This window comes from Amia ocellicauda, chromosome 12 (genome assembly GCF_036373705.1).
Source record: "Amia ocellicauda isolate fAmiCal2 chromosome 12, fAmiCal2.hap1, whole genome shotgun sequence".
Taxonomy (NCBI): Eukaryota; Metazoa; Chordata; class Actinopteri; order Amiiformes; family Amiidae; genus Amia; species Amia ocellicauda.
Window position 1 is genome coordinate 36,150,277 of NC_089861.1, and position 12,565 is coordinate 36,162,841.

At 38.0% G+C, this 12,565-nt stretch overlaps 1 protein-coding gene across 1 annotated transcript; it reads left to right on the plus strand.

The window, feature by feature from the left end:
• Positions 1-619: 619 nt before the first annotated feature.
• On the plus strand, positions 620-12,216 carry lim2.5 (lens intrinsic membrane protein 2.5). Its single transcript, XM_066717961.1, has 5 exons — positions 620-702; positions 2,581-2,799; positions 8,508-8,657; positions 10,769-10,903; positions 11,097-12,216. The coding sequence occupies exons 2-5, from the start codon at positions 2,625-2,627 to the stop codon at positions 11,156-11,158; spliced, it is 522 nt and encodes a 173-aa protein (XP_066574058.1). The 5' UTR covers positions 620-702; positions 2,581-2,624; the 3' UTR covers positions 11,159-12,216.
• Positions 12,217-12,565: the final 349 nt, after the last annotated feature.

A 12,565-nucleotide genomic window follows, 5' to 3' on the forward strand; every position in this document is an offset into this window, starting at 1 on the left:
AAGAACATAAAAACATAAGAAAGTTTACAAATGAAAGGAGGCCATTCGACCCATCATGCTTGTTTGGTGTCCAAGTGCTAAGTGCTAAGAACTAAGTGATCCAAGGATCCTATCCAGTCTATTTTTGAATGTTCCCAAGTTTTCAGCTTCAACCACATTGTTGGGGATAACATTTGTACCAGCATTATATTTTACATCATTAGATATAACTTTAACCCAGCTGTTGTCCTGCTGCTGTTAGCAGTTTATGTTGTGTCCAATTTAATTAATCGCTATGGCTTTCTTTTTCTTTTTACTCTATGAACCATATTCATTCTGGAAGCAGCAATTTGCACAGAATCAGGGGAGCTAAAGTCTGAGCATTGTTCTCTAAATTGTTGTGTAAGCTTCTGTAGATAGCCCCAGACATCAATTGAAAATGTAGTCCTCAGCAAGTTCCATTTAGAGGACAGTCCATTTAGACTGCAGCATTTGCACATTGGAATTCCAGAAGAAAGCCTTCTCATAGGTCAATATTGGGGTCACATGATCCAGTGGCTAGTAAAAGAGATAATTGTTTTACTATTAAAAGGTTTTGCTACCATCAACAAAATTATCAAGGGGATAACTTTTTGGAATTTGGCCTACCAGGTCTCTTTGACTTGATGCTTGCATAGAGTTAGCTACACTCTGTCAATCTCTGAAGACAAGACTTTTACTGAGGTAAGGTTGTTTGTGTACTCAATTATTCAGTTATGCAATAATATAAAAAATGTAAGTCTGTCAACAATAATCAACAGCAAATAAGCAATTAGAAGATGCCAGATGTATTACTGACACCAATATTTGATTGTGAACAAGTGGCAATGTGTAATTGAATAGAACATTAATCATTTCATAGAAATACAGACTAAAGTACAATATTCAGATTTATAAAATAGATATCATATGGTTTAGAAATTGTAAGTATTACCTTATACATTGTAATTTCACAGTTAACTATATATATATATATATATATATATATATATATATATATATATATATATATATATATTCGTTTTTATATTTGCTATTGATGCCTCAGTATGAATGTCTCTCAATTTCAAAAAATGTCAGCGCTTTATCCCATTTATAGAAAATCACTGCAAAACTTAATTAAAAAAGTAACAAAATGCATTATAGGCACATAGACTGCAAAAAACAAATGTCTTCTTACATAATGCATTATTATAACAACTAATCATGTAAATGCACTCTGGTATTGTGTTTTTGTAGAGCAAAAGTTGTATGTTTGGATTACAATCAGTCTATGTAATGTTTAATGAAGTGCCAATTTATTTGTAAAACTACCTTATATATGCTAGAAGTCAATTTCTAAGTATTTTAACACTCAGCACTCAGCACAGTGCACATAAATCAATTTAAATATGTCCATAAACGTTTGTAGTATATTAATCAAGTCTGGATTTTTTTTAAATTAATTTCACTAGTATAGTGTATATACACAGATCAGCCATAACATTATGACCACCTGCCTAAGATTGTGTAGGTTCCCCTTTTGCCACCAAAACAGCCCTGACCCATCGTGGCATGGACTATCCACTAGACCTCTGAAGGTGTGCTGTGGTACCTGGCACCAAGACATTAGCAGCAGATCCTTTAAGTCCTGTAAGTTGTGAGGTGGGGCCTCCATGGATCAGACTTGTTTGGCCAGCACATCCCACAGATGCTCGACTGGATTGAGATCTGGGGAATTTGGAGGCCAAGTCAACACCTTGAACTTGTGATTCATCAGACCAGGCCACCTTCTTGCATTGCTCCGTGGTCCAGTTCTGATGCTCACGTGCCCATTGTAGGCACTTTCAGCAGTGGACAGGGGTCAGCATGGGCACCCTGACTGGTCTGCGGCTACGCAGCCCCATACGCAACAAACTGCGATGCACTGTGTGTTTTGACACCTTTCTATCAGAACCAGCATTAACTTTTTCAGCAATTTCAGCTAGAGTAGCTCATCTGGCCAGCCTTCGCTCCCCACGTGCATCAATGAGCCTTGGCCGCCCATGACCCTGTCGCCGGGTCACCGCTTTTCCTTCCTTGGACCACTTTTGATAGGTACTGACCACTGCAAACTGGGAACACCCCACAAGAGCTGCAGTTTTGGAGATGCTCTGACCCAGTAGTCTAGCCATTACAATTTGGCCCTTGTCAAAGTCGCTCAGGTCCTTACGCTTGCCCATTTTTCCTGCTTCAAATACATCAACTCTGAGGACAAAATGTTCACTTGCTGCCTAATATATCCCACCCACTGACAGGTGCCATGATAACGAGATTATCAGTGTTATTCACTTCACCTGTTAATGGTCATAATGTTATGGCTGATTGGTGTAAGTTAAAACTATTTGAGCAAAATAAAACCAGATCAACAAATCACTAATCATATAGATCATTTGGGGCTGGTTTCTAATAAGCATTTTGACAGGTTATCTGTCAATTACATTCATAGAAAAAAAATATTAAATTAAAACACTTAGAAGTATATGGTCATTCAGACTACTTAAGCTGCTTTGGTTCTCTGGTCTTTAATTTGTTTTATTGTAGGTTTCACCTGTTTGGTCATCAGTGCTGCCAGCTGTGTCCTCAGAATGTACAGCTTCATGGGAGGTGGTTTGTTTTGCGCAATAGTTGGGAACATCCTCCTTGTGGTCTCTACTGCCACAGACTACTGGATGCAATACCGTTTGTCAGGGGCTTTTGCTCACCAGGGCCTGTGGAGGTACTGCATGTCCGGGAAGTGCTACATGCAGACTGATAGCATTGGTAAGTGAGGAATTGTGTCTCGTGAGATATTTTCTTTTGTTATTAGATTTACATTGATTTCAGCCAAGGGGAAATTCACCACCCCCACACATTCACATAATAGATACATGACAGGATGGGGTTCAGAGAGTTGCTACAGATGACCTCAGAGGAATTTAATTTACTGATAGGGATTGATGGACCCCACATCAGAATGTCCTGTTGTTTTATTTGTTTTATTTCCTGTTATGCTTACTTCTGCATCTTCTACCTGGTTTCCGCACAAGCTCTCATTGGATATTGTTGATCACACTTTTAGTTGCACAAATCATCTAGTGTATGCCCAGCTTAAGATCAATGTGGATGCACGCCAGGTTGAACATAGGACTGCCTCATGTCAACTCTTCCCAGGGGTGTATTGTATAGTGTGTAAACAGCTTATTTACATTTACAGGGGTATCATTTTTATGTAGGAAATACACAAATGGTATAAGTTAGCAATTAGGTTTACTACATTTCTTACCTAATTAAGTACCATACAATTTTGACCCAAACATATAGTAATAAGCTACTAGCAAACAGTTAAATTATACAAATAATTGTGCACATCAGGCTACATAATAATAAAAAATAAGATATAGTTTGTATGGTATTGCCATTGGTGTACAAACCTGAAATTCTATTACAAACAACAATCAAAATTTTGGATCAGAAAATTGTATATATGAAATGATATTCCCTAATGGTGTGTTTTTCCCCATTCATGATTAAGTTCTCTTACCTGCTTGATATAGTGCACTCTTATCAATCCTTAGGTTTAATGTATATTTTGTCTTGGAAAACTGAGGTCACCTTAAGGCAGGGGTAGTCAATTATTGTTTGACAGGGTCCAAAATTCTTGGTCAAGGTATAGTCAAGGTCCAGACTCCAGAGGGGGAGGGGACAGGGGGACGATGATATCACACCTTCAAATGCCCCCCCTGCTAACACACAACGTTGTAGCACATTGTGTGTTAGCTGGGTTTCCAACACATACACACAATTCTATGAATTAGTAATATACCCCATTGCTTATATTTAGTACATTCATTTGACAAAGTACAAAAATAAAATGTTTAAATAAATGTAAATATTAGTATTAAAATAGTTTCAGACCACTTTTAATTTTAACTGGTTAAAGAATAAAAGGAGAAACATACAGTATGTGCAGAATTATTAGGCAATTATTGTTTTTCAAGATAATTTCAACAATTGGACAGATACAATTCCATCAGTGAAGCCAAAACTTTATTTTGCATCAAAACTGAATGTTTAACAAAGAAAAAGTGAGATTTGTCTTTCTCAGGGGGACATTTCTTCAATTCTTAGTGTGCATTATTATTAGGCAACTAAATTAGAAATGATTATTTCTCCACTTACTTTAAAACTTAATACATTTACAAGGATGTTTAACAAATAATACGTATAAAATAACATAAAACAAATAATAGTTTGAGGCTTTTCATATTCATTCCATGCAGTTAATTTGCCAATAAAGCCACCCTTCTTTTCGATGACTTTCATGAGCCTCCCATCCATAGAATTGGTCAGTTTCTTGATTTGTTCATGACCAATTTTAACTGAAGCAGCCATCACAGGCTCTCAGGTGTTATTCAAAGATGCATATTGTTTTCCCTCCCTGTAAATCTCGTGCTTGAGAAGGGCCCACAAAGTTCTCAATTTGGTTTAAATCAGGTGAGCAAGGGGGCCAGGTCATTATTCAGTCATTTTTGAAGCCTTTTCTAGCTAGCCAAGCAATGGAGTACTTGGACGCATGTGATGGAGCATTGTTCTGTATAAATATCATGGTCCTCTTGAATGCTGCTGACTTTTTGTACCACTGTTTGATGAACGTGTCTTCCAGATACTGGCAGTAGTTTTGATAGAGTTGATTTTCAGCCCATCTGCAACCCAAAAAGGTCCAACTAGCTCATCGTTAATGATAGCAGCCCACACCATTACCCCACCCCCACCTTGCTGGCGACTGACTTGAACTGCTGCCCTGTGTCAATTATTTATCCAGCCACGGTCCATCAAGAGTCACTCTCAATTCATCTGTCATAAAATCTTTGGAAAATCAGTCTTAAAGTATTTATTGGCCCATTCTTGATGCTTCAGCTTATTCAGTGGGGGGTGTGTTTCTGCCTTACTGACCTTAGCAATGGCCTTGAGCACTTGACACCTTGTACTTCGGTTGATTCCAGGAAAGTTGCAGCTCTGAAAAATGGTTGCACTGGAGGCTAAAGGGTTCCTGGAGGCATCATGTTTAATTCTTTGCAAGTCTTTTGCAGTTAATCTGTGCCTTTTTTCTCAACACGCTTTTTGCGACTGTTACTTACAATGATTCTACCGACGAATTATTTAGGTTGGAGTTAGATGGCTATGTTATTATATAGTTTGGAGTTAGAAAACTGTGCTTGGAAATAATAAATAATCAGAATACCGACTTGCCTAATAATTATGCACATACTGTAATATAAACTTTCAAGCATTTCATGTCTTATTAGATTCTAGTCTTTACCACTTCCCTTTGTCCCACTGTCCATTGCAAACTAAAAAATCCATGAAATCAGGCAGATTTTGACTCAGATTTTGACTATCTTTGCTTCACAACCACATATCACCAGCAAAAAATCACATATCAACCGACATTATGCATGCATTATTGCTTGTCAATCACAGATCTATTTCAGTGGAGTTCTGTAATTGAAACGGGTGAGGAGCACAACTATTCTACATGAATACAAGCTATGGCACTGTGCCGCACTGTCATGTGTATGCACTTTTATATTTTGGAGGCGAGGATGAAATATGTAAACATGACAAACGATCTGCAGTTTTGCTGTCTATTTACAGAAATCAGGAAAACAAACTGAATACCTGTGTTTTTGACGAGTACAAAGTGACACCCTTGCCCCAGTCCAGAATGTGTATAGAGACATCAGAACCGTGAATCTGCGAGCAGCTAACTAACTAACTAACAGGAACACGAGCTATATATAGGACATCCCGTATTAATTCATAATATCCTATTGGCTAATAACCAGGAAGGGCTGCTACTAGGTTCCACACAATAAAAAGCACTGAGTGCAACAAACATCCATAACATTACATAAAAAAAATCTAAAAATCAATCAATACCCCAATCCATCAATACATTTGAAGGTCACTGTTAATATATATATATATATATATATATATATATATATATATATATACAGTGAGGGAAAAAAGTATTTGATCCCCTGCTGATTTTGTACGTTTGCCCACTGACAAAGAAATGATCAGTCTATAATTTTAATGGTAGGTGTATTTTAACAGTGAGAGACAGAATAACAACAAAAAAATCCAGAAAAACGCATTTCAAAAAAGTTATAAATTGATTTGCATGTTAATGAGGGAAATAAGTATTTGACACCTTCGACTTAGTACTTGGTGGCAAAACCCTTGTTGGCAATCACAGAGGTCAGACGTTTCTTGTAGTTGGCCACCAGGTTTGCACACATCTCAGGAGGGATTTTGTCCCACTCCTCTTTGCAGATCCTCTCCAAGTCATTTAGGTTTCGAGGCTGACGTTTGGCAACTTGAACCTTCAGCTCCCTCCACAGATTTTCTATGGGATTAAGGTCTGGAGACTGGCTAGGCCACTCCAGAACCTTAATGTGCTTTTTCTTGAGCCACTCCTTTGTTGCCTTGGCTGTGTGTTTTGGGTCATTGTCATGCTGGAGTACCCATCCACGACCCATTTTCAATGCCCTGGCTGAGGGAAGGAGGTTCTCACCCAAGATTTGACGGTGTATGGCCCCGTCCATCGTCCCTTTGATGCGGTGCAGTTGTCCTGTCCCCTTAGCAGAAAAACACCCCCAAAGCATAATGTTTCCACCTCCATGTTTGACGGTGGGGATGGTGTTCTTGGGGTCATAGGCAGCATTCCTCCTCCTCCAAACAAGGCGAGTTGAGTTGATGCCAAAGAGCTCGATTTTGGTCTCATCTGACCACAACACTTTCACCCAGTTCTCCTCTGAATCATTCAGGTGTTCATTGGCAAACTTCAGACGGGCCTGCACATGTGCTTTCTTGAGCAGGGGGACCTTGCGGGCGCTGCAGGATTTCAGTCCTTCATGGCATAGTGTGTTACCAATTTTTTTCTTGGTGACTATGGTCCCAGCTGCCTTGAGATCATTAACAAGATCCTCCCGTGTAGTTCTGGGCTGATTCCTCACCGTTCTCATGATCATTGAAACTCCATGAGGTGAGATCTTGCATGGAGCCCCAGACCGAGGGAGACTGACAGTTATTTTGTGTTTCTTCCATTTGCGAATAATCTCACCAATTGTTGTCACCTTCTCACCAAGCTGCTTGGCGATGGTCTTGTAGCTCATTCCAGCCTTGTGTAGGTCTACAATCTTGTCCCTGACATCCTTGGACAGCTCTTTGGTCTTGGCCATGGTCGAGACTTTGGAATCTGATTGATTGATTGCTTCTGTGGACAGGTGTCTTTTATACAGGTAACGAGCTGAGATTAGGAGCACTCCCTTTAAGAGAGTGCTCCTAATTTCAGCTCGTTACCTGTATAAAAGACACCTGGGAGCCAGAAATCTTGTTGATTGATAGGGGATCAAATACTTATTTCCCTCATTAACATGCAAATCAATTTATAACTTTTTTGAAATGCGTTTTTCTGGATTTTTTTGTTGTTATTCTGTCTCTCACTGTTAAAATACACCTACCATTAAAATTATAGACTAATCATTTCTTTGTCAGTGGGCAAACGAACAAAATCAGCAGGGGATCAAATACTTTTTTCCCTCACTGTATATATATATATATATATATATATAATATATATATATTTTTTCCTGTCACTGCTCAAACCAAATGTTCACTTTTTTAGAATTTTGCAGATAAATAGTTGTCCAAGCAACTTAAAAGCCACTAATTGGCTTATTACAGAGCTTGGAAATCAGTTCCTGTTGCAGTTTAATCAAATGTAGGACTACAATCCTGACAATATATGCTAGTGCCAGTGCATAGATATGAATACTTCTCCAAATACTACAGTATGTATTTTATATGTGTCCTTTTGTCATTTCAGCAATGCCTTCTGTATTTAATTTCAAGATGTGGTTTTCTTAGGTAAAAATAAAACATAAAAATGAGTTTGTAATGCCAAAGACAAAATAATCTGGGCTCTTTATTTAAATCATCAGAATATGGTTTTCAAAACTGCTTTCCAATTTATATAATCTCTTTGAAAATCATACTGCATACATTACGCTGAATTTCATATCCTACCTGTTTTCTAACTTCCATGTTCATCTTAATTAAAAATGTGAAGAGCCAGTGTTATCTTACCAAAAACTGCTGCGTCAAACATAAGATGGTGATTTGCTGTAAAAAGTAATATATGTGATAAAGAACACTTGAATCTTATGAAATAATTTTATTTCATTGGAGCAAGACCTGTTTTAAGAAAATATAAATAAAAACATGCACATTTAAATATACTCCTGAGTTGCAATATTGATTATGTTTGTATTGTCATAAAGTAACTAATTGTTTAGGCTAAATTGAATATCATTTAATTCTTCCCATCCACACACTTTCCGTAAGTTTCTGATAAGCAGTAGTGCTATATCCTTTACTTTGGACTTCTAATACATTGGCTTCTTTGTCTACTTGTCACCTAGCCTATTGGAATGCAACAAGAGCTTTTATGATCCTGTCTGCCATGTCGTGTTTTGCGGGGATAATTGCTGGAATCCTGTCGTTTGCGCACTTCTCTGCTTTTGAGAGGTTCAACAGGTCCTTTGCTGCTGGGATCATGTTCTTTGTCTCCAGTAAGTGATCTTTATGCCTTTTAGATGTTATAGTAAGAATAATAAGCAAGGATTTTTAAGTGTAATTCTTAAAGGCCGAGGACCTTTCCCTATTAATGTCATAAACAGAAAGTAAAACTGAACTACACTATTTTGTGTATCAAAGGTGTGGAAATGTGGGCAAAAGTGCTTAATGTTTTATATATATATATATATATATATATATATATATATATATATATATATATATATATATATGTATGTATATTAAACATATAAAAAATTTTGCCCACTTTTGCCCACCGATCAGCCATAACATTATGACCACCTGCCTTGTGAGGGGGGCCTCCATGGATCGGACTTGTTTGGCCAGCACATCCCACAGATGCTCGACTGGATTGAGATCTGGGGAATTTGGAGGCCAAGTCAACACCTTGAACTTGTGATTCATCAGACCAGGCCACCTTCTTCCATTGCTCCGTGGTCCAGTTCTGATGCTCACGTGCCCATTGTAGGTGCTTTCGGCAGTGGACAGGGGTCAGCATGGGCACCCTGACTGGTCTGTGGCTACGCAGCCCCATATGCAACAAACTGCGATGCACTGTGTGACACCTTTCTATCAGAACCAGCATTACCTTTTTCAGCAATTTCAGCTACAGTACCTCGTCTGTTGGATCGAACCACACGGGCGAGCCTTTGCTCCCCACGTGCATCAATGAGCCTTGGCCGCCCATGACCCTGTCACCTGTTCGCCGCTTTTCCTTACTTGGACCACTTTTGATAGGTACTGACCACTGCAGACCGGGAACACCCCACAAGAGCTGCAGTTTTGGAGATGCTCTGACCCAGTCGTCTAGCGATCACAATTTGGCCCTTGTCAAAGTCGCTCAGATCCTTACATATACATATATAGACGGGTGACAAATTAAAGGAAAAACCAACTTAAAGTGTCTCAGTAAGGAGTTGGGCCACCACGAGCTGCCAGAACAGCTTCAATGCACCTTGGCATAGATTCTACAAGACTCTGGAACTCTACTGGAGGGATGAAACACCATTTTTCCAAAAGATATTCCCTTATTTGGTGTTTTGATGATGGTGGTGGAGAGCGCTGTCTAACACATCGGTCCAAAATCTCCCATAGGTGTTAAATCATGTTGATCTGGTGACTACGAAGGCCATAGCATATGATTCACATCATTTTCATACTCATCAAACCAGTCAGTGACCGCTCCTGCCCTGTGGATGGGGGCAATGTCATCCTAGAAGTGACCACTCCCATCAGGATAGAAATGTTTCACCACAGGATAAAAATGATCACTCAGAATAACTTTGTAATGATTTGCAGTGACCCTTCCCTCTAAGGGGACAAGTGGACCCAAACCATGCCAGGAAAATGCCCCACACAGCTTAACAAAGCCTCCGGACCCCCTCACTCTAGGGGTTAAGCAGTCCAGCCTGTACCAGTCTCTTGGTGTACTCACCCACTTGTCGAGAATATGGTGAAATATGACTCATCTGACCATATCACTTTCCCACATCTCTGTAGACCAGTGCCTATGTTTTTGTACCACTGAACTCTCAAATGTGCATTTGTCTTTGTAATTAGGGGTTTTATGCACTGCAACCCTACTATAATATCCCTCTCTGTGTAGTTCTCGACGGACTGTTCCTGCTGACACAGTCTGATCACGTCCTGCATTGACATTCTCAGTCACCTGGGAAAGAGCTGCTCTTCTGTTGTTCCTTATATATAGCAGTAATGCACGAGCATCACGGTCATCGAATGTGCGCTTTTGACCACAATTTCCAACCCTATTTACTGATGTCTTTCCCATAGCTCTAAATGCAGATGTAACTTTAGTCACTGTTCCTGTTGAAACACTAGCCAGTTGAGCAGTCTTTGTGACTGAAGTTCCCGCCATTCCTTTCCTCTTGCCATCTTGATCCAAAATCAAGGTCAACTGGGCCTCCTCAGCATTTTTACCTGTTGCATAAAGGTCAACGAGCTTGCTTTTGATGTGACCATTAATGGTAAAACCTAAAACAGTAAGGACTGATGCCATGCACATGTTTCATATTCTGATCTGGGCTGGTAACTCATCATTGTCTTTTTTTAAATCTTTCATCAACAGCTCTGTTTGTACTCTTGGCTATGGCCATTTACACTGGGGTCACAGTCAATTTCTTGGGGAAACGCTTTGGAGACTGGCGGTTCTCCTGGTCCTATATACTAGGTTGGGTGGCTCTGCTTATGACATTCTTTGCAGGTGAGCTTGACTTAAAACCATATGCATATAAATTAAAGGAATGTGAGTATCATGGACTTTTATGATAGGATTTATTTTGTGTTAGGGTTTGAATTCTACTTCTACTATCTTAACACTGTAGGCTTATAGAAACATTTGACATGTACAAAGTTTAATCTGAAGGATATTGCAATAACTATTATGCTCTCTGCAGGTATTTTTTATATGTGTGCCTATAGGATGCATGAGTGCAGAAGAGTTGCTGGACCACGTTAAAATCTCCTGATTTCACACCAAAATGACCAACCTGAACTGGGCACAGAGATTTTTTTAATTTATAGTACAAAATTGTGAAGCAAAAAAGGATGTAAAGGATGGTTTAGTCTGCTATGTAACTTATTTTGATGCTTTTCTTACTAGAACTCTTTAATATAATATAATTCATTAAAGTATAATTCCACAGGGTAGAATGCATTTTAGTTTTTTTAAGAAATAGAGTTATGCTGTTATTCACATGAAGCAAAGTCTTCATTAAGGTTATAAACAGATTATTAGCATAATGAAGCCTTGTATATATTATCTCACCACCAATAATCAGTGATGTACATGTGCACCATGCCTGTCTATTATGATTTGTTATATTTCTGCAGTTTTTCAGCTTAGAGGTTGTTTTTTATATATAAAAAATGATGCATTTATAAATGTGTTATAAAGGGATGCATTATGTTTAAATTTACTAGTATTGATCTGCTCTTACAGATACTGCAAAATATAAGGCCTTTGTCATTGGAGAGTCAGTTTTAGAGCATATTTCATTCAACCTTTAATTTCACCACATAAAAAGTCCAGTGGCATTGCATAATATGTATTTTAAATACTTTAAATAAAATAAAATGTAAAAATAATATTTAACTAAGTATATCAATAAAGCAATTTATAATTGATGCTAACACTTAAAGAAAACATTGTCAAAATGTAACTGGATCGTTCTCCCTAAAATAATGTTTTAATTTCAATGTTCCTACTGCAGTATGCATAACATGCATTTATTAATTCATGGATTTACTGGTACATTTATTTAATTATCTACTGATCTGTCTCACTATTAATTTATTTTAATTGTATATTAATTGAAAGCTTCTCATAAACTTGTCACTAAAACACATTGTGCAACTCTGTTCTTCCCATTAACTGTACAAAACTGCAAAGTTTTAATTTTGTGTTATTTTAAAATCATATCCTTAATATACCCTTTGTAATGCTTTTATAATATTTTTCTTTTGAATTATTGATTAAGCAGCCCAGCACCAAAGTATTATATAATTATATTAATAAAAAATATATGATAATAAATTCTCTCTCTGCTAATTTTGACCAACTTAAGTGCATTATTGTATCGGTACCTTATAGTCTGACTATTACTATTATACCTGTATATCCTTGGCCACATATTGAGATCACTGAAGGGCCAACCCTTTGTTGTATGTCAAATCCAACTGTATAAATCTGAGTTGCAATGGGTTATATTATATTGTAATACCAAATATTATCTCCCATTGTCAACCCACTGCTCAATGAAGGCCTCCTCAAGACAACTTGAGGTCCATATACTTGTTGAACACAAGGTGGTGTACACTACTGTAGTTAAATACTTGCTACACTAGTAGTATTACAGATTGCCAG